Genomic DNA, 19,513 nt, shown 5'->3' with positions numbered 1-19,513 from the left:
AACAAGCAATTGTTTGTGTTGCCATAGTAGGCGTAATTACTGCAGCCTAGGAGGGACATTTGTAATACGCAAGCTGGTAGTAGCCTATATATGAAACTAGCAAATAAGCCTGCTATGATGTGAGTTATTACGAACGATTAACAGGATGTACAAACAACAAAAGTCTCCCCAAAAAACAGAAAGCGACAGCTAAAAACGAAACTGAACTATCCCTTTAATTGTAAATTGCGCACATTGTCAATCACTTTCACAGTTTGTTTTCTTATGACACAAAACACATTCATTTGAGCTTTATTTTTCAAACAGTCCCCTCCACAAAAGCACCAGTGTTGCACTTAAGGTGAAATATATTAAATTCTATAATTTTAAATTATATTGACAACACCACACTTAATATGAGAATAGTTTACAAAATACAGGGAAATTGCCATATCAACAGTAAACTTGGAATTGCCTACTATACAGTACATGCAGCCATTTCCTTGTGGGTGTGGCTTTAACTAAATAAAACATGCAGTTTCAGAAAGATAATACAAAACAAAGAGCTGAATACTATAAAACAAAAATTCATGACTATATAGTCAAAAAACTACAATAACCTGAGTAGCATTTTTCTTGTCACACCATTATAATGCCCCATAAATTTAACTGGGTGAATGTGAATCAAAGTCTTTTTAAAAATTGCCTATGAAAAGTTTACAATATTAGTCAAATATTTCTCCAATATTTGTAACAGACTAGGAAGCACTGATAACAATGTAACACTGATACTCCTTACAACATCTCCAGGTGAAATTTTCATCCACTAACTACCATGAAAGTGCTAAAGCCCCCCCAATCCCACCCACCTTCATACAGTTTCAGTTTCATGTAATCGTTAGTTTATTGCAATTTCACTTTAAATCCTTACCATCATCACGTCCAGGTACACAAAGATGACATTATTCTGGTTTGATGTAATTTGTTTTGATATCCAGCCCAATGTGCAGATAATAACTTTTTGCTTTTTTGGGAGCGCCAGACAAAGATATGGCACTGTGAATAGTGTATTGTCTTCTCAAGAGTAATAAACATAAAAAGACATAAAGCATGCAGAATTTTACAACTATGGAAAAACCCTGCTTTTTATTCTTGGGCCGCCCTCCTCTAGCTCCTCCTCTACATACGAGCTGTAGTTCCCTGCTCCTCCTACAGCATGCCGCATGAAGCCTACAGGGCCTAATGAGCCTGCCCTCAGCACCTCTGCCTCCTCTTTCTCTTCCTCATCCTCCCCGTCAAGCTCCTCTTCATCCTCTAGGCTTGAGCTGTGTGAGTCGCCCTGAGGCTTGCCACTGTGTATGTCCATCCCATTTCTTTCTGTATCAGTCAGTGAGGAAGTTAGGGCTGCTTGTTCCTTGGCTTTGCGACTTCTCTTCCACTTCATACGTCTGTTCTGGAACCAGATCTTAACCTGGTGAAAGAACATAGGAGAGAAAAAGGTTTAAAAAACATCATCACCCTGTCTTAAATAAGAATGGTGGTAAGTAAGCTTAAATTTACCCTGCGGGCACATACCTAAGCAGAAAATAAAATAAGCAGATACTTATAACAACCTGGAGGTCTCTTTAACAGCTGTTTTACCCAAAATCATATAAAACATCTTGTGCCTATATATGTGATGAAATATTGTTTTTTTTCAGCTGCTTTTCAAAGGAAAAAGGATGAGGAGGAAGCTAACTATGCATTGTAATGAAAAAAATCTATCATGTAGTGAAAACATAATGTTAGCATGTTTGTATTACTGATTTTCCCCTCTAGTATGTATTTTAAGAGAGAAACAATAGCCTTCTTGAGGTGCCAACTGATGAAGTCTTGGCTGGAAAGAAAAGCCATGTGATGTTTTAAAAATAAAACATATATTGTGATGGATGAAAAACAATGTTTTTCTGTTTTTCTTTTTCCTAAATTTAGCTGGTAGAACTGAGAAAAAGTAAAGTTCACTTTTATTCGTAGTCCATATATCTTTTACCTATCAAAGAGCAGGTACTACAGTAACCACTGTGTGTGTAAGCGCTGTGAGAAGGGATGTCACTGTTGTAATCTTGGCAGGTGACTGCTCCCTCACCTGAGTCTCAGTCAACATGAGTGAAGTGGCCACCTCAAAGCGTTTAGGCCTGGACAGGTACTTGTTGAGCTTGAACTGGTTTTCTAATTCCAGCAGCTGCTGACTGGTGAACGCTGTCCTGGGCCTCCGACACTTCCCCAGCAAACCTGCCTGGGCCTGAGCTGAGAGGGGCAAAAACAGAGAGAGAAGCAGAGACAAAGGGCAACAGAGAGATGGGTTATACTGCACGTTTGTCATTATTTACATTTTATCATATATTTCATCTATTTCTATAAGAACACAATATCCAATTTACTATAGTGGGCCTATGAGCAAAAGATGCCAACAGCAGCAGAAGAAAGAAAGAAAGAAAGAAAACATTCATTCAAGGATATTTTTCAAATCAATATTCAAATGAAAATCCCACAATCTTCCAGCTTGTTTCCTAGTTCATAGTTTAGATGACAGTGGCCTGGCTGCCTGTCTGTCATCCTGTCTATGTATCTTGCTGTCTCTCTGTTCGTCAACATTTATTGCCCTGATGTGAGGTCTTGGTGAGAGGATATTGCTTTGGAGGGGTAATAAACCATCACAGAGCTCCATTACCTTAATGAAAACAATATAAATGTTATCAATTGATTAAGTGGTAGGTCTATATCAGGTGTTACCTTTACCGTAAATGTTGCGCGTTATTTTTATGAGATAAATTGTCCTTAAGCGACAGCATCTCAATGTCACGGTCCTTTCAAAACCAAGATAAACACGCAGGTGTCAGGAGGCCCTATAACATGGGCCTGCTGACACTGGACAAAAAAACAACAGCTTTGACAAATAAACATTTTAATTAAACGGAAACTAATGTATGATCGATTTGATTTTATGAATTTTAATTGATTTGATTTTTAATTCCAACATATACATATATATATATATGTGTGTGTGTGTGTGTGTGTGTGTGTGTGTGTGTGTGTGTTAATATTCACTATTAGCTCTTTTGAAAAACAGCCAGTGATTGTATTTCATTTTAGATTTGAAAAACATGCATACATAGCTTTTATATAAACAAATTTTAAAAAGATTTAAGTCATTTTAACAAGGCTGTAGCCTATACTATCCCATCCACAAAGTTTATTATTGCAAGAGTGAAAGCTTCTCACCTCCATATTCTCCAAATCTGGGTAACATCAACCCGGCTCTGATCCAGGGCTCCAGAGGCAGAGTCCCGGTCATGGTGGCCCCCTTTAGCTGCTCCGGATATGGTTGGACCAGCTGCGTAAAGCCAGGGTATATGAAGGCGGGGTGCTGGCCTCCGAGGGCCCCCAGAGGGTACATGGAGCCCGGGTACATTCCGATGAGACCCCCTTGATGCAGAGCAGTGAGTCCTGACTGGGATAAGTTGAAGAGCTGGGATTTGTGCAGGACTCCTGTCCGGGCTGGAGAGGAGTTCGCTGGGGTTGGATGAGGGGAGGGCGTCTCAGAACCTCGGTTTGACACTGGACTGTCGCCGGGGCTCCTGCTGTAATATAACCCGGGGGACGCACCATCGCCGTCCGTCCTCTGTTCCACGTCTTGCGCCAGCAGCGCATCGATGCGAAAGTTTTTGGATTTCTCCATGGTGGCAGTCATTCTGTTCAAAGATGTCTCCAGTGAACAGCTGGTGCTAATCTACGTGATACTGACCTTCAAAAAGTTAACGTGAATTTAAGAAATGAATTCCTCTGATGTACTTTAAACTGGTCTCCAATTTCTCAACACGCTGTGCAGCCTAAGCTTTTAAAGTTTGCCGAAACTGCTCAATTATCACTCCTCTTCCCCGAAGATATGTTTTCTTTCTGTAACACTCCACTTGTGCCATGCGCGTAAAAACCACTTCACACACTCACGACAGCAGGCTGAGAAATCACTCGCACTCAATATCGCTGTAAAGTCTGCCGCATTGTGATTGGCCAGAGCCCTGCAGCACAGGGGCAGGGTATACTCTTTCTCCTGAAGGGTCAGTTGTAGGCTAGGCATTCATGCACCCCCTATTAATATAATTAAAAAAAAAAAAAAACAGCAAAAAACCGAAGTGTTTACTTTTCATTGTGCTCATGTTACAAATATGAGGTTCAAAAACTAGGTAATAGCAACTGAAATTTTATTTCATTTTCATTTTCAGCTATTTCTTTATGAACACTGTGTGTTTCTTTCTTGCTCTGTCTGTGTTACCTCTTTGTCAGTTTGAGATCAAGCTTTCTCACTCTGGTCTGCAATCACACAATGTATCTACACATTCACAAGCATGGCACACAAACACACACACACACACACACACACACACACACACACACACTTTATAACTTTATTGGGTTAATTGCTGTCGTCTCACTTCAGAGAGATGACGAAATTCATCAGTTTACAACTAAATCTTCATTAGATTTTATGGCCTGCTAAGGTTGACAGAAACCCAACAGTTCTTATCAGTGGCTGCTGCTATGATTATCGGTCATCACCACATCATGGAGCAGATAAAGCAGCTGTAAACTGACGGAAAGAAAACTCATTTTCTCCCCTTGCAGACCAGAGCCACACACAGACAAAGCATTACCAGGTGACATAAAACCCTGTGGTTGGTTGGTTAGGCCCTAGTATACAAATTGTATATGCAATCAAGATTTCTTCCATGTCAGATATTTGCATATAGCTCGTAACATTACATTTACTCATTTGGCAGATGCTTTTATCCATAGCAACTTACAAGTGAGGAACATCACAGAAGTTTCAGTGCAGTAGGAGACCTTGGTGTAAGTACTTAGTACTACATCTTTTCAATAAGTGTAAGGTCAGTTATAGAAATACACCGAGAGTGCATAGTGAGTGCTAGTTTGGCATGTTAGGGTATGAGAGGTGTTAGGACAGGAGGTACTTTTGGAAGAGATAAGTGGTTAAGAGGGGAAGCCCTGCTCTGACAGCACACGGTTGCTTGTTCCACCATCAGGAAACCACAGACGAACCACAGACGAACCACAGAGAACCTGACAAAACCTTTATATTTCTCATGAATAAGACTACAGGCTCACTGAGACACCATCAATGTACAATTGTGTCAGGTGGACCTCTTAAGTTTCACTTAAAGCCTACAAACTGCATTTACGTAGGCATCTACCACAGTTCGGTGATTTCCTGCCGGTTTATACAGGACCGATAAGAGACAGTCATAGGCCTGGGAAAAAAAAACGCTCTCACTTCAAAGACAAACACACCAACACCTGCTGAACTAGCCAACATATAAACTAAACGACCTACGGGTTCATGTGGGTGTGTGCAGGCATGTGTGTGTGAGCGTCTAGGTAAATGATTATCTGAGTATCATGATATGAAGGTTTTCAGACATTAGTTTTCTTTTTAAGTCATCACAGTCCTCCAACTCATAGAACAGTCAAGTAATCATTTGTTCCCTGTTATGGCACTGTTGTGGTAGCATGGACGGCAGCTGTAGAGAAGACTTGGTGTAATGAATTTAGGAACCGAAACAAATGCTGATTAAGTGCAATTCCACATTTGACTCTTACACACACAGATGTAAGAGGTTTTGATGTTCTTTGTTTAAAGTCATCTCACAGGAGACACAGGTTACTAATTTACAAGTTACATCATCTATCATTACAATGACTCACAATGACCCATGGGCATATTCTCATGTAGACCACAGTGGACTCCAAACCAAAGATATTTAAAAGAAAGAGGTGCAGAAAGTTGTCAGACTGCCTGCTTTACAACTCCATGTTTCTCTTAATGTCGTCATGCTTTTGCTGACATATTGTTTAGATCTGTGAAACTATGAAATGTGTACAAGTTATGCATATTTGAACTATTTAGAAATAGAAGCAATGCATTGCAAACTAGATAGACTTTTTTGTTTTTGATTTGTTGTTTAATTGTATGTTGAAAGACATGTTTGAGCTATAAAATCCACAAATCCACAAAGTTTTACTCATAGCACAACATTTTTATCTGCTTTCTATTCATCTTTTAGCAGGAAGAAGTGATTCAATTACAGATCAAAGGTTATTAAGTTCTACAAAATAATAACAGACATTCTTCCCCATTGCCCTTGTCACATGGTCATAGTAAAAAAAAAAAAAAAATAGAGGTTGTAAACACCTGTTGTAAAATAATTAATACTGATCTGTTCTCCGTTAGATAAGGGAGAGAAATTATATATCACAGTGTTTAATAAAGTGTTTATATGTCTTGACAATGACACTGTATCCGAGCACAAATATCACATAATTTGTGATAAGGTCCTGTAGATAAAGACAAAGCGCACAGCGTCTGAAATTTCACACCACTAAGAGTTATAATGTTTGGTGATATAATGTAATTGGGATTTATGGTCAGGTTGCAAGATTAACAACCCTTGACAAAAGAGTCTTTGTGTTCATATAACCCATACACATAGCATTTATCTATTCACCACAGATAGCAGTCATAACTTGATACTTTGTACAGTAATATACTCTGGTGCAAGGATGAGGTTGACCTATCTGTGTCTTGTCTGATCTGAACACTGTTGATCAATGTAATTTGAAGATGAAGACCTCAATCTTTGGCAGGTCAGGAGTCAGGGCCTGCAGTGTCAGAAAAGTATGTTTTAGATTAATACATAGGAAGAAATCTCATCCACCAGGTGAAAATGAGAAACGCACGCTGCCCTACAATGGCAGAGAGCACTAACTACAGAAAAGGTGAATATAAGGGTTTTCAGGTTAGGTCTGTGTGACAGGCAGAAAAGTTGTAACGTCTTAATTTTATGCCTTTTTAGGATCATTATTGTAAAACAATAATCTATGTAAAACAAATATCTTCAAGAAAATAAACTTCATTTTCATATTTGCAGTACAGATGTTTTCACTGGTTGTCTGCCTGCCCATCATGTTCATACTGAAATCAATATAATAAATTCATTTATATTTCACATTTCATACATTTAAAAATATGGTTTAAAGTTGGCTTAACTACACCACTTATTGATTCTTAGACAAAGACCAAACAGTTATATATATATATATATATATATATATATATATATATATACCAATATAAGCCAGGATCAAACTAGAGAGAGCAGTGTCATATATATATATAAATATATATATATATATATATATATGCTTTATATTGGTCCTCCTTTTGTCAAACTGCACTATGGAGAGGTACAGATGCCTTTCCACTCATGTAATTTTGGCATTGTGACAAATGAGATGTGAGTATCTTCTTATAGCCACTGTTGGGTTTAAGCCACCTTACAAACAGACACCAAAGTAAGCTTGCAAATGCTCTCACACACTCATACAGGCCTACATAGACGAGAGCAACAATGCAGACCACAGAGTCGAAATAGACAAGAGCGAGTCTGGGAGACACAGAACAACAACTCAGGCCATTGCTCCTCTCTACCCTTAGCTGTAAAAGATCCATTCATGTTGTCTCCATTCATATACAAATGTAAAAGAGGTTAAGCCAGTGGGCGATGTCTGTCAACCCACCACAGTTAGGAGGTAAAAAGGTTGACACCATTCCAGCATGGTGCTTAGAAACATGTAGTGCATGGAGTACATTTTAAATAGATTTTAAAATTTAAAAAATGATTTCATTTTGCTGTTGATGCAACGTCAGCTTCAGTTCATATCAGTATTTTCTTCAGCGATGAGGGGCACTGCTTATACTAATCACTTGGTACATATTCTGATTTTTCCGAATGAGCTTTGCTGCTCAGTTGACAGATGTAAGTGACGGAGATAACAAGGGCCAGTGAATTAGCAAAGTAAAATATGACTATGTATCCCAGGAGACATTAAGGCAAGAAGCAAATCCCCCAAAATCCCCAACAGATAGAGCATAATAAGGCCTGTTGTTCTCCCTCTGTCTGTGTCCTATTGTGGAATCTAGTCTAATATCTGCTTTTGGTTTCTATTGTTGTGTCTATTGTCATGCCTCAGTTTTGCTCTGGTTGGCCTAATGGGCCGCAGGAACAGAACACTTCCTGGTTGAAGAGGGGTGGGTGTCCAGGGTTGCAAGGTTCAACGTCGTTTAAAATGAGTTGATTAATGACGGCCGTCACAACTGAGACCGGGACATAATGAGGAGGACAAGAGGGAGGAGCGGAGGAGGAGAGGAGGAGGGAGAGAAGGGGAGGTGGGAGGGGACGAGCCGAGATTGGATGATTATTACTTAGAACAGTAAACAGTGAGATGACAGTAGAATGAGATGAGGCCTCAGGGTAGAAGTGGAGGGAGAAAGGAGAGGAGGCACATAGCTAATTAGTCCTAAACAGAGGTCTGTGAATGAGAGGAGGAGACAGACACACGTAGAGCTGGTTAATACACAAAGACAGGGGCAGTGATGGGGCGGCAGAGTGGAGGCAGCACAGAGCAGTTAAACATCTGTTGCTCTGTTGGACACCCAGACGCTCTGCAGGGTCAGGATCCCAAAATACTCGTCACTCAAACATGTTCTTCCTACGACACGAAACCACCAAGGCTGTGAACTGCTAGAAAATCCTGTACAAAACTGCAGGCATTTGTTAATTTGTCCTCTACATACAGTATTTAAGAAGATTTGGGTGCATAATGAATGTCTAAGGTGCACTTTTAAGGATATATTTTTTGTATCCCAGCGATAAACATAAATTATTGTGCGTCAGAGATGCTGGTGTTTCAGTCATACAGAGTTTTCTTCATCAAACTGCTGATGGATTGTTCCTCTTTGGAAATATAACATCATAAGTGAAGTACAAAAGTTTCAAAATAGCGAGATGATTTTTATTTTTGTGCCTAAGAGTAGAAGTTAAAAGATCACCAAATTTATTACAAATAATTATGTGGGGTTCATGGATATTCAAAGCTTTTGGAATCCATGGATCCGTTGTGAAGACATTTCACTCTGAACAACAAAATTCATCCTCTGGGGACCTTGAAGATCTGTGTTTGGATCCATCCAGTAGTTCCTGAGGTATTTCAGCCTTGACCAAAGTGGCGGCTCGACCAGCCAACCGAGAGACATTGTCATCCTAGAAGGAAATAAAGTTCTACAACGGAAAAGGATTGAAAAGGTACATATATATTTTATATATAGATATATTTTGACCCACTTTTCTTCTTTTACCTCTTTTTTTTCTGAGCGTTCAAACTTGAATACATCTAAAAGGTGAACTGAAAAATCTGATTGAATTGCTTCCCTCAGCAGCTGCTCTTCCTCCTCCTCTTCTTTCTTCATACGCATCTTTCTGTAACTATTCCTCCTGCTTGTTGAATCTAGTCCTCATCATCCTCTCCATAGCCCCTTCATCTTCTCAGAACGAAGACAGTTCAATTAGCCTTGTGGTCCACGGACACTCCCACCAATCTATATTTGTGGGGTTTAATCAGATCAGTTGCGTATGTGTGTGTGTGTGTGTGGTTGGAAGGTCTAGGGTTAGGTGATAAAGAGACACATGTGATTCTTTATCATCGCCATACCTGACACTGTCATATCATCTCTCCTCTCCTGTTGTTAACTTCTGCTCTCCTCTCTCAGCTGCGCCATCACCTGACAAATTCAGATGAAACACACCTTTATTGTTCAAGTGAGGAAGATTAAATAGAAAGGCTGGAGGGAGAGGCTTGTAATCCTGGTAATGTGTGTAGGTTACTGGTTTTCTAAAGTCGGTGTGTGGCAGTCTGTAGGGATGTTATTGCAGTGTGCATGTAAATGTATATTTAGATGCATGATGATTTATGGCTTAAAAGTAATTCGGTTAAAGGGGCGGTGCAAGATTCACACCCTATTCTTTGAATTGGTGACATACAATGACATGTTTTCCTATGGATTTTATTGAAAGATACTGTATAGTGCTTTTCCCCTTTCTTAACCATGATGTTGGCTGCAGTATAGTTCCTGTTTCTGCTGTTGATTTAAACCATGGACTATAACCACTTAAATAAAAATTGATTTTCCGAGGAAAAAAGTATGTGTCAGCTTATGAGATCAGTCAGCAATATGGGTATTTCAGCCTAATAAAGTACAGACAAAAATGTTCAACTGCTGGTAGCGGGATAATAAAAATGCCTCACAAAAAGAGACCACTTTTTAAAAAAAAAATCAAAATATGTTCATGAGGAAAATGGAAACATTCTCTGCTCTGTAGGTTTCGAGACACTCGCTCCTTTACAAAGTGAGTAAAAAAAACACACTTTTGTCACACAGTGCAGTGTTCTGGTTTACATGAGAAGGATGTGTTCAACAGAGGCTATCTAGAGGTTAACGGGGGAATTAGCTTTGCTTTAATTGGTCGTTTTGACAGAGGCGGGACTGACAGGCTTAGAGGAGGGGCTGTCATGGTTTGATGTATGTCGTCCCACGCTGACGATGAGATTTCATTTCCCTAATTGATCCCCCCTTGCCCTTACTTTACACCTTCTCTGCTTATTGTTTTGGTCTGCCTTCTGCCAGTATCTCCTCTCTTTCTACTCAGCTTTGGCCTCTTCCATCCCAGATGTTGCTTGTCTAATATCAGCCTTAACTATTTAATTAGTTACAGTAATATGCAATGAAAAACCAGGTGTTGAACTCATTAACGTCATATGAACTCCTTGATGAGTCGTTATCCTCACTATTTCACTAAGCAGCCTCTGTAAAAGTCATGCAGCCAGAAAAGTAACAGGCTATTCAGCCTCTGAGGTAAGTAAGGGTTTATACAGTGTGGACTTTTACTCCAGTTTGGTTCCAAGATCCCACATCAATTCCCAAATTCACAGGTCTGATAAGAAGACCTGTGAACACACACACGTCTGTTTGGATCCTGAGCTGCCTGCGCTCCTAAATGAGCACCTAATGATGTGTGTGCAGCTATTTGCTTATCCCTATCAACTCCACAGCTGCTTGCGTTCACACGTACATGCAGACACTGCCTGAAATACACAGACACACACAGACATGATGACTTGTGTAGGCGCAGTGACAAATGAACAAGGAGACTGTGATGATTTATTACTTGCTCAAATTTAGTAATGCAAGTGAACTGTGTCTTCTTTACAAGACAGGGGAATAGGAGAGCAATATGAGTAAGCCCTCTGGTACTGCAGGATTTTTTCATCTACTGAACATTTTTCAGCTCAGCGCAGAAAAAAGAAAAAAAAAAAAATCTATCAAACTAAAGCATTCCGTAGTACTTTGATCCAGACTTAAATATCTCAACAACTCGTGGATGGATTGCCATGATATTACATAAATTTATGGTGCTTTGGTAAATCCCCTCTCCTTTCATGCAGGGCCAGTGGCAGGTCAAAATCTGTACCTTTCCAGTATATCGTTACAGGATGGATTGGCACATTTTGTACAGGCAGTCATGGTCCCCTGACTCCCTCCTCCCCCCCCTGACTTTGGCAATTTTTATCACTTTTCCATGAAGTTTAAACATTTGTTTTTTGGTGAAATATTGAATGGATCTCCATGAAATGCAGTCCATACATTAATGTTCCCATCAGGAAGAATTGTTATAACTTTAGTCAACTTTTCAAATTGCACCATTATGCAAAGTACATGCAAAACTAATCACACTCCCATCAACTTTGGGATGAGATTTGTATTTTGTGCTAATTAGCAAATGTTAGCAAAATGTTAATCAGTCATAGCTGTATTATATATGAGTTCAAATAAGATATATATTGTATATCAGTTAAAGCCTTAGTTAACATCCGACACACTAATGTTTTCATTTTGTAGACGTAGACGTGGCAGATGAATGAAGTGATTACTTCTTGCTTCACCCATGTGAAGCTATCCACAGATGGCGCAGCAGAAGCCCATTTCTACCCACAATACTTAACCCCCCTCCTCCCTCCATTCTTGGCTATTGACGTGATAATGGCTACAAATTGATGAAGCCATTGAGTGTGCTGGTGACACAGGGGTGAGTGGGGACACAAACTCTCCACCACCCAGTAACACTCATTAATCAGACCTCCTCCAGCCCCTGTCCCTCCCTCCAGACTGGCTGACACACTGCCAGGGGCAGTAATGTAATACGCTGTGTGTCTGTCCCTGTCTGTGAGTGTCCACCCTGTCTGTCTTTATTTCTGACTCAGTCTCTGTATCTTTATCTTCTTTGACTGTATGTTTTCTGAATAACATCACTAATCAAGCAGTTGGAAAAATGACCTGCAAAGATTATGTTCACCTGCTGTATACTGACCCGAATTTGGGTTTAAAAATATGTCACAAAGTCACAAAGAAACTAAGAAGAACAGAAAAGGAATGACCTCCAAAAATATAGATTAACCTTATTAGTCCTGCATGGAGGGTAAAGGAAATTCACTTCCTCCAAATGATAGATTGTCTGTTTCCGGTTTTCTTTCAAATCACAGCACAGATTTATGCCAAAGTAAATCAGCGGGCTGGTGACCAATGTGTTGACATCTACATCCTAAACTCTCTCACTCAATAATGAAATCAGCCTTGACACTGTGACTGCTCAATACAGTCAATACGGTTAACTAACTTCCAGCACACACAGTCTTTGTTATGTATCACTGTCTTGCAAAAAAACTCAATTGTGAGCAAATAATCCTTTTTTTTTTTTTTTACAATAATAGACAAATTCATCTTAAGAGATGTGATGTGACTCAATGAGAAAATCATAGATTTTTTCTCAGTTTCAGAAAATTAATGAAGGCACAGTGTTATTGCAGTCACTGCCAACCAGAGCTATAAAAAAAAAAAAAAAAAGAAAAACAAGAGATGATGGTGTGACAGCACAGTGTGAGAAACGCTTCTGATGTTAAATGTCCCAGGAGAAGTACTTCCATGAGGCAGACAATATGCTAATTAAATTACAACAATAAAACCACAATATGACAATATCTCATGGTCCAATACTTTATGTAGAAGGGAGGTTACTTATGGTGATTTCACCTCTAATAATGTGCAACATGAAATTAATGGCGGAAGGAAGGAAAGGTTGAGAGAAGGAGAAAGGTGGGAGGAGGGTTGCATGTTGAATTTAGAGATTCATTCGTTCACACTGAACTTTGATCTTATTGACTCTAGACGGCAGTAAATTACGGACTTGGAAAAGCCCATGGTGATTGTCAAGGGGCATAAAATTGTACCTGCCTGAGTTTAATGTTATGTGGTTTATTTGGGATAAACAGGTTAAACATGCAAACCTCCTCTGGCGATGCAAAATGTCGAAGCATGAAAGCTTAATATGAATAACTAAGTGATGAGTAATTCATGTATTCAGTATCTGCATTGCATTGCATCCCACATCAACATTAAATACACCCAAATTACGTTGGTCATGGCAATTTCTTCACTGAGTTATTAGCTTCTTGACTGAGCTGTGAAAAGACTGAGAGTTTCCTTCTGTCACACCTACTCTGAAAATCAATGCTCTTTAAGGGAGTTTATTCTTGGGTTCACAAGTTGGATTTGACTTGCCCCTAGTGCATTCAATTGGGGTCACTGCCAGCAATGTCAGGCCTGTTTGAAAATCAGAGTGTGCTGAAGTCTCAAGATCTGAGCCTGAGCATAAAGGAAACATCACAAGATATGAGATACATTTCGAAATGATTTGACTGAGAGATTAAATATGGATCAAAACTTTTTTAAAAAGAGTGATTTCAGCTATTTATATTACTGAGAAAAACAATCTGTATGGGTGCCCTGTTTAAAATCTTCCTGGTGGAGTTTTGGTAACCTGTGTGTGTGTTTGACCTGAGGTGACTTAAGAGAATTGTTAAAGTGGCCACACAGATAGCAATCAGCCACACTTGGAAAAGATCTATGCCACAAAGGTGCAAGAAAAGAGCATAAGCCATTATCACAGACAGCACTCTTGCAGGCCACCGTTTATCTTGACTCTTGCCATCAGGTAAGCTCTGTTGCAGCATCAAGGCGCACATCACTTTTCAGACGACGTTTATCCCCAGGCAATGAATTTTTAACAGTCAGGGACCAGTAGCCACTGTGTATTTTTCTACTCATTCATGACTGCTTTCATTTATTTTACTCATGCTTAGTCACTTCTATGAGAGACAGGGAGAGAGGGAGAAGGAGAGAGAGAGAAAATCCTGACTAATGTCCATTTCTTCCTCCAATCACTCGACAGGGATGATTTCACTAAGAAGAAATCGGAGGCATTGCATCTTCCGTGTGTGAGACAGGTGTGACAGGTTTGAAGTGTCACAATACTTCAACAGAATCAGGAGGTGTGGGAGAATCCGACACTGCAGTACACTTTTGCATACTCGAGGTGATGTGTCAGCCTTTGTGCTTTATTTTCATCCTCGCACACATTATACAGTGTTGTCGACAGAATGCTAATACGGCTCCAGACAGACGCGAGGTGGTGCAACAACCTGAGCGGGAGCCAGCATCTTTTTGTAAAAATGAGTTTCATATTTGCAAGTACATTTAATGTTGTCATGCATTGGGTTTTTTTTTTTTTTTTTTTTTCATTGTCAGCAGGATGTTTTGAGCAGGATGTGAAATCCCCAGAGAGTGAGAGTTGTCCAGTTGTTTACTGGCTCTACATCTCCCTGGCTCACTATACAAAAGTAATTATCTAAAATTTCAAAACAGTATAATATACCAATGAATTCTAAGAAACTAAGAAGGTATAGGTTATAAAGAGCTGTAAGTAATGGTAAGTCTTGTTTTTCTAATGTGTGCTAAATCAGGTTTATAGATCAGCAAAAGGCCATCAGGACAACTGTTCATATCCTGCCGCAGCGTCCTTGCTTTATCTTTTTTATTGCAGTATCATCTGAAATCCATGAGGGGTCGCCAAAGACTACTCAATCTCAGAAGCAGCGTGCTCTACTTCCAATTACCCACCATTCTGTGAGGTGAAAACTACATTCACCTTTTAGAAATGATAATCATACTATTTTAGAAATAAAAAACAATTGCATACTGTTTCAGTTTCCAGCAAATCAAAGACTGGCAAAGCAGATTTGAATAATGTTTGTTAAAATTCGGTGTGTTCTTTATTTAGCCGTCGATCATCTTGCGCAGGTATCACCCAAACCTTGGTCTTCCTGTTGTGCTGGTTGGATGCAGATCTGCTTCACTGTTTGAATCTGACAGGCCCTCCAGGAGATGTGATTGTGTGTTGTACAGTTCCTTTGCACTCCCACTGTGGGTTGAATATCCACAGGGAAGCTGATGGGACTCCTCCTTCCTTTCCCAGCCTTCCGAGTGGTGGGAACCGGGTACTGGGCAGCCCAAAATGGTTTGCTATTTTTACCACACTGTGCTCAATCTGAGGGCTGCTCCCTGGAGACCTTTTGCCGGCAGCTTTCCCCAAGCCGCGGAATTTAACCCTAGGACAGCTCTCCCCAGATGTGATGGAAAACATCTGTCCAGCTGCTTAAGTAAAAGGCATGGCCGTCCAGCCCCAATGCTACTAACCCGTAAGCCTGCCTGTCCCAGCCAAAACCCTGACCGAACAACAGAAAAAAAAAAAATAATAATGAAATAATACAAAATGTACCCCAGACACAGCTGTTGGCACCCGTCACTAATATTTGGTTGCTGAAACTTTGGCTACAATGACAGCCTCTGAACTTTTCATTCAAGCTGTTTTAAGGTTTTCAAAGGGATTTAGGTCAGGACTCATTGCTGGCCTGTTTAAAACAGTCCATCTTTTCCTTTTCAACCGTTCTCCCATGCTGTTGGATGTGTTCTCTGGGTTGTTGTCTTGCTGAAAGATCCAAGACTTTAATCTCAAAACGTGTTTAATGACACTGGGTAACACATTTCACACTACAATGCCTTGGTAATCTTCTGATTTCATCATTCCTTTGATACATTCAGAGCCTCCTGTCTCAGAACCCCACAGCTTTTTTTTTTTGTTTTTGTTTTTTGCCTAGCAGCTGCACAGCATGATAGAGCCTCCACCATGTTCTACCTTTAGGTACGGTGTTCTTTTCCCCAGGGGCTTCACTTTGTTGCCTATAAACAAACTGATGCACTGCATCTACTTTAGTTCCATCTGTCTCTAGAACAATATCCCAGAAAGACTGAAAGTTTTTGCAAACATTAGTCTCGTCTTTTAATACCTTTTTTTCAGTAGGGCTGTCCTCCTTGGCCTTTGCCCATGGAACCCTACTAGGTTTAGTGTGTGGCATATGGTACGGGCTGAAACTACCGCTCCAGGTTGCCTAAAGCTCTTTAGATGCTTTGTGTCATGTTTCTTTCATAGTCTGCACCGACCTTCATGGACTTCTCTCATTGAGTTTCCTGTTAGTGTCATGTCCTGAAAGCGTCTGAACATTTTTAATAACTGCTAAACTTCTTGATAACCTTACCAACTACTGAGACAGGGATTTCAGGGTTTTTGGTGATTTCCCTGTAGCTTTTAGAATTCGTATGTTTTTTTTACAATGGCAATTTCAGTGGCAAAAAGACACTGGAAACAATCAGCCCCTTTTCAGGCAGTAAAACCATCATTCTGCTCATGTGAACTGGTCATGAAAATTCAGACAGAGGAGTCTCACTTATGTTTTATCTAGTTTGAGGAACTAATTTAAATTCATTAAAAGGGTGCCAGTAATTGTGTCGGGGGGTACATTTTATGTTTTTATTATTTCACTGTTATGTAAGTTTTCTTTTTCTATTGTCCTCTAACCTTGAGCATTTTATTAAAAAAATCTGGTTATACCAAATTGATTCATTTGCATTTCTGAAGATATTCTGCATGATGTCATTGAAATTCAAGCGTGCCAATAATATGACCAGGACTGCACTGCTGATAAATAGCAACCTAGGCCCTTTAAAATAATGTGAGATTTAATAATCTGGTGCATTGATGTGAGATTTCAAATGTTGCCTACACACTGTGGGTCACATAGAAAGACTGTTCAATAGGTTCTGCACAAAATGGAAAATGCCCTGAATCAATTCAATATGGATCAGAAGTGTCACTCACAGGTAGATGTGGATGACTTGCAGACATACAGGAATCCCTTACATAAATTAACACTTGTATGTGAACAAAAAAACTAATGAGTGTCACAGAATCGCAGAATGACATTTATTTATTACTGATTTTTATTTAATTTAAAAAAGATTACTTGTAAATGTTACATTGAGTTCTACTGAAACATTCCCATGTTGTGTCTCTCAGCACAGGTTAACATTAGGCACACAAGAATGCAGACACCATTTTGCAGTTCTAGCCACTGTTCAAATACGAAACAGAGAAGAGAGTGAAAGGGGGAAGGGGGATGTCACCTTAGCAAAACTGCATGGAAACGGTGCAGAGCCAAGGACCAAATACATCAAAACAGGCGTTCAGCTCAATCGCTCCCGTGCTTTGGGACAGCAACAACTGATTTCTCAGGTCCCTGTGTTTGTGTGTGGCAATAAAAAATACAAAAAAAAAAACATATAAACCAAGATATTCTGGATTGCAAAACAGGACTAGACCAAGTTTGGCTTTGTTATTCCCTCACAGTCACCAGAAAAAAAAAACAACTGGATGACTTCAAATCAACAGTACAAATTCTACTACCAGTACAACCAGTACATCCAAATACAGATCATTATAGTCAACATACCTGAAAATATAGCACTCTTGCTTCTTTGATACTCATATTTGGCTTGTCTGTAAATATATGCATACCATTTTTTTTTCTTTACTTTTCTTTTCTTTTTTTTAATTTTTTTTTTTACACGAGTGTCCTTGAAAAGTTGTAAAAACTGAAACTGGTTGATTTCTTCAGATACATCGAGAATCTATGGTCATGTGTGCACTTAATATTTGGTCTTTCCTCTTGAAAAAAAATACACAATAGGTCAGAGTGGGTCAAGCACTACAATAACTCAAAGCTGCAGTGGCAAAAAGAGCCATTTCACAAACACAGCAATTAAAATGAGGATACTAAAGAAACCCTTTGTCCATGCCAGAGCTACAGCCTAAAGAGCCTATGTACAGCTTATGGTACAGTGAGGGCGACTGCTGTGGGTTCTCACTACTGTTTTGACGGAAAGAGAATAATTGAGACAAAGCGTTTTAATTATTGCACACAAAAAAATATATCAGTATCAAGGGTTTCACTCTCCACTGGAATGTCTGTACTGCCTTTGTCAGTATCTTTAAATCAAGCCCAACATGAAGTGAGAAGGTTTTCTTTGAGTCATACAGACAGTCTATGTATTAAAGGATATGAATTCAGTTTAAAATAACTCTGTTTGGATGCTTTTTGGATGAAATGGAGATTGATCACATGTGCAGTTCTATCACAACTTACAAAATATTGCCAACACAGGTCGATATGCCCCCCTACTCAAGAGCCTTTGGCTTTCATGTTGTCAAAAAGTGAATGGGGTCAGTGACCTGCATGGTTTGTATTTGTTCACTGACATGTGACAAGTCGTAGGACCTGTTCAATGGCACATAGGAATTGCAGATACAAAAGTGGTTTTACAATAATCTAGCAAATTACATTTGACTTCCCGACCGCCCACTGTGCTTTTTTTTTTTTTTTTTTTATATCCAGAGAGAAAATATATAGAAAATAATACATCATACAATCAAATTCATTTTCAGGTCATCCTCTGTTGGTTACACCGAGGTGAAAACAAGTGCAGTATTCACTTTCTTCAGAGAAACTCAACTCTGACAGACCAAGCCCAAAAGTTCCCAGTTCATCTCAAATTTTAAGCCATGTGCTTAAAAGCCAGAGCGGCTTAAAAAAAAAAGATGAGTAAAGGCCAGTTGAGGCTGAAGCTAATCACAACGTTCTCATAATGACATTTTCTCTGAAGACTGACTTACCATACAGGCAGAACAATCATTATCAACATCACCACTGGTGTACAGAAGTCTCTTGTGCTCCACCAAGATTTTCTTTACATCCATCTTCAACTCTTGACCCCAGTTTTACAAAAAAAAACCAGTGAAACATTTTACCAAATTTCTGTGGCATGCAACCCACATAAAGGCTTTCTTTGCCAAAAGAAAGTGGCACATGGTTACAGCTATAGTGGTGCCAGAGTAAATCTGTTAATAAGAGACTGAAGGAAAAACAACAACACAACAAGCCAAATAACTGCACTGTCATTTTTGGGCTCAGGGTGGGCACTGGGGGGTGATGGTTCTAGAGACCAGAGTTTCGGAGTGGGTGGTGGTTCTGTGTTTTAAAATCGCTCCCAACCTGAGCGCTCAGGAGCAGCACTGGAAGCAGATGGGGGGGGCGCACTACGCCGTTGTGGGCACCGACACCTCCAGCAGGCGGTTGTTCTTGCGCTTGCAGCACGCGCTGTTGCCGTTCTTGGGGGCTCCCTGGATGAATTTCACGCACACTTTGTCCTGCTTGAACTGCACCAGAAACCTGTCGGACAGAAACATTATCCACATCATTAAACGCCGTGCGAGTGGAGGACATATCACATCCGTCGACC

The 19,513-nt window shown here is 39.8% G+C and overlaps 2 protein-coding genes across 5 annotated transcripts in view; both read right to left on the bottom strand.

Annotated features, from left to right (window-relative positions):
• Positions 1–209: 209 nt before the first annotated feature.
• LOC130177725 (motor neuron and pancreas homeobox protein 1-like) lies at positions 210–4,093 on the bottom strand. Its single transcript, XM_056389648.1, has 3 exons — positions 3,241–4,093; positions 2,105–2,265; positions 210–1,450 (listed from the first exon to the last, which is right to left on the bottom strand). The coding sequence occupies exons 1-3, from the start codon at positions 3,707–3,709 to the stop codon at positions 1,106–1,108; spliced, it is 975 nt and encodes a 324-aa protein (XP_056245623.1). The 5' UTR covers positions 3,710–4,093; the 3' UTR covers positions 210–1,105.
• Positions 4,094–17,117: 13,024 nt separating this feature from the next.
• Positions 17,118–19,513, bottom strand: part of myo1b (myosin IB) — a 58,761-nt gene continuing 56,365 nt past the window's right edge. For all 4 annotated transcript variants that reach the window (XM_056389038.1, XM_056389039.1, XM_056389040.1 and 1 more), the window contains one exon: positions 17,118–19,443. In XM_056389038.1, coding sequence (XP_056245013.1) covers positions 19,311–19,443 — 133 coding nt within the window. In that variant the 3' untranslated portion in view covers positions 17,118–19,310. The remainder of the gene's footprint in view (positions 19,444–19,513) is intronic.

Source organism: Seriola aureovittata, chromosome 11, assembly GCF_021018895.1.
Source record: "Seriola aureovittata isolate HTS-2021-v1 ecotype China chromosome 11, ASM2101889v1, whole genome shotgun sequence".
Taxonomy (NCBI): Eukaryota; Metazoa; Chordata; class Actinopteri; order Carangiformes; family Carangidae; genus Seriola; species Seriola aureovittata.
This window is presented reverse-complemented; position numbering and strand designations above follow the sequence as displayed.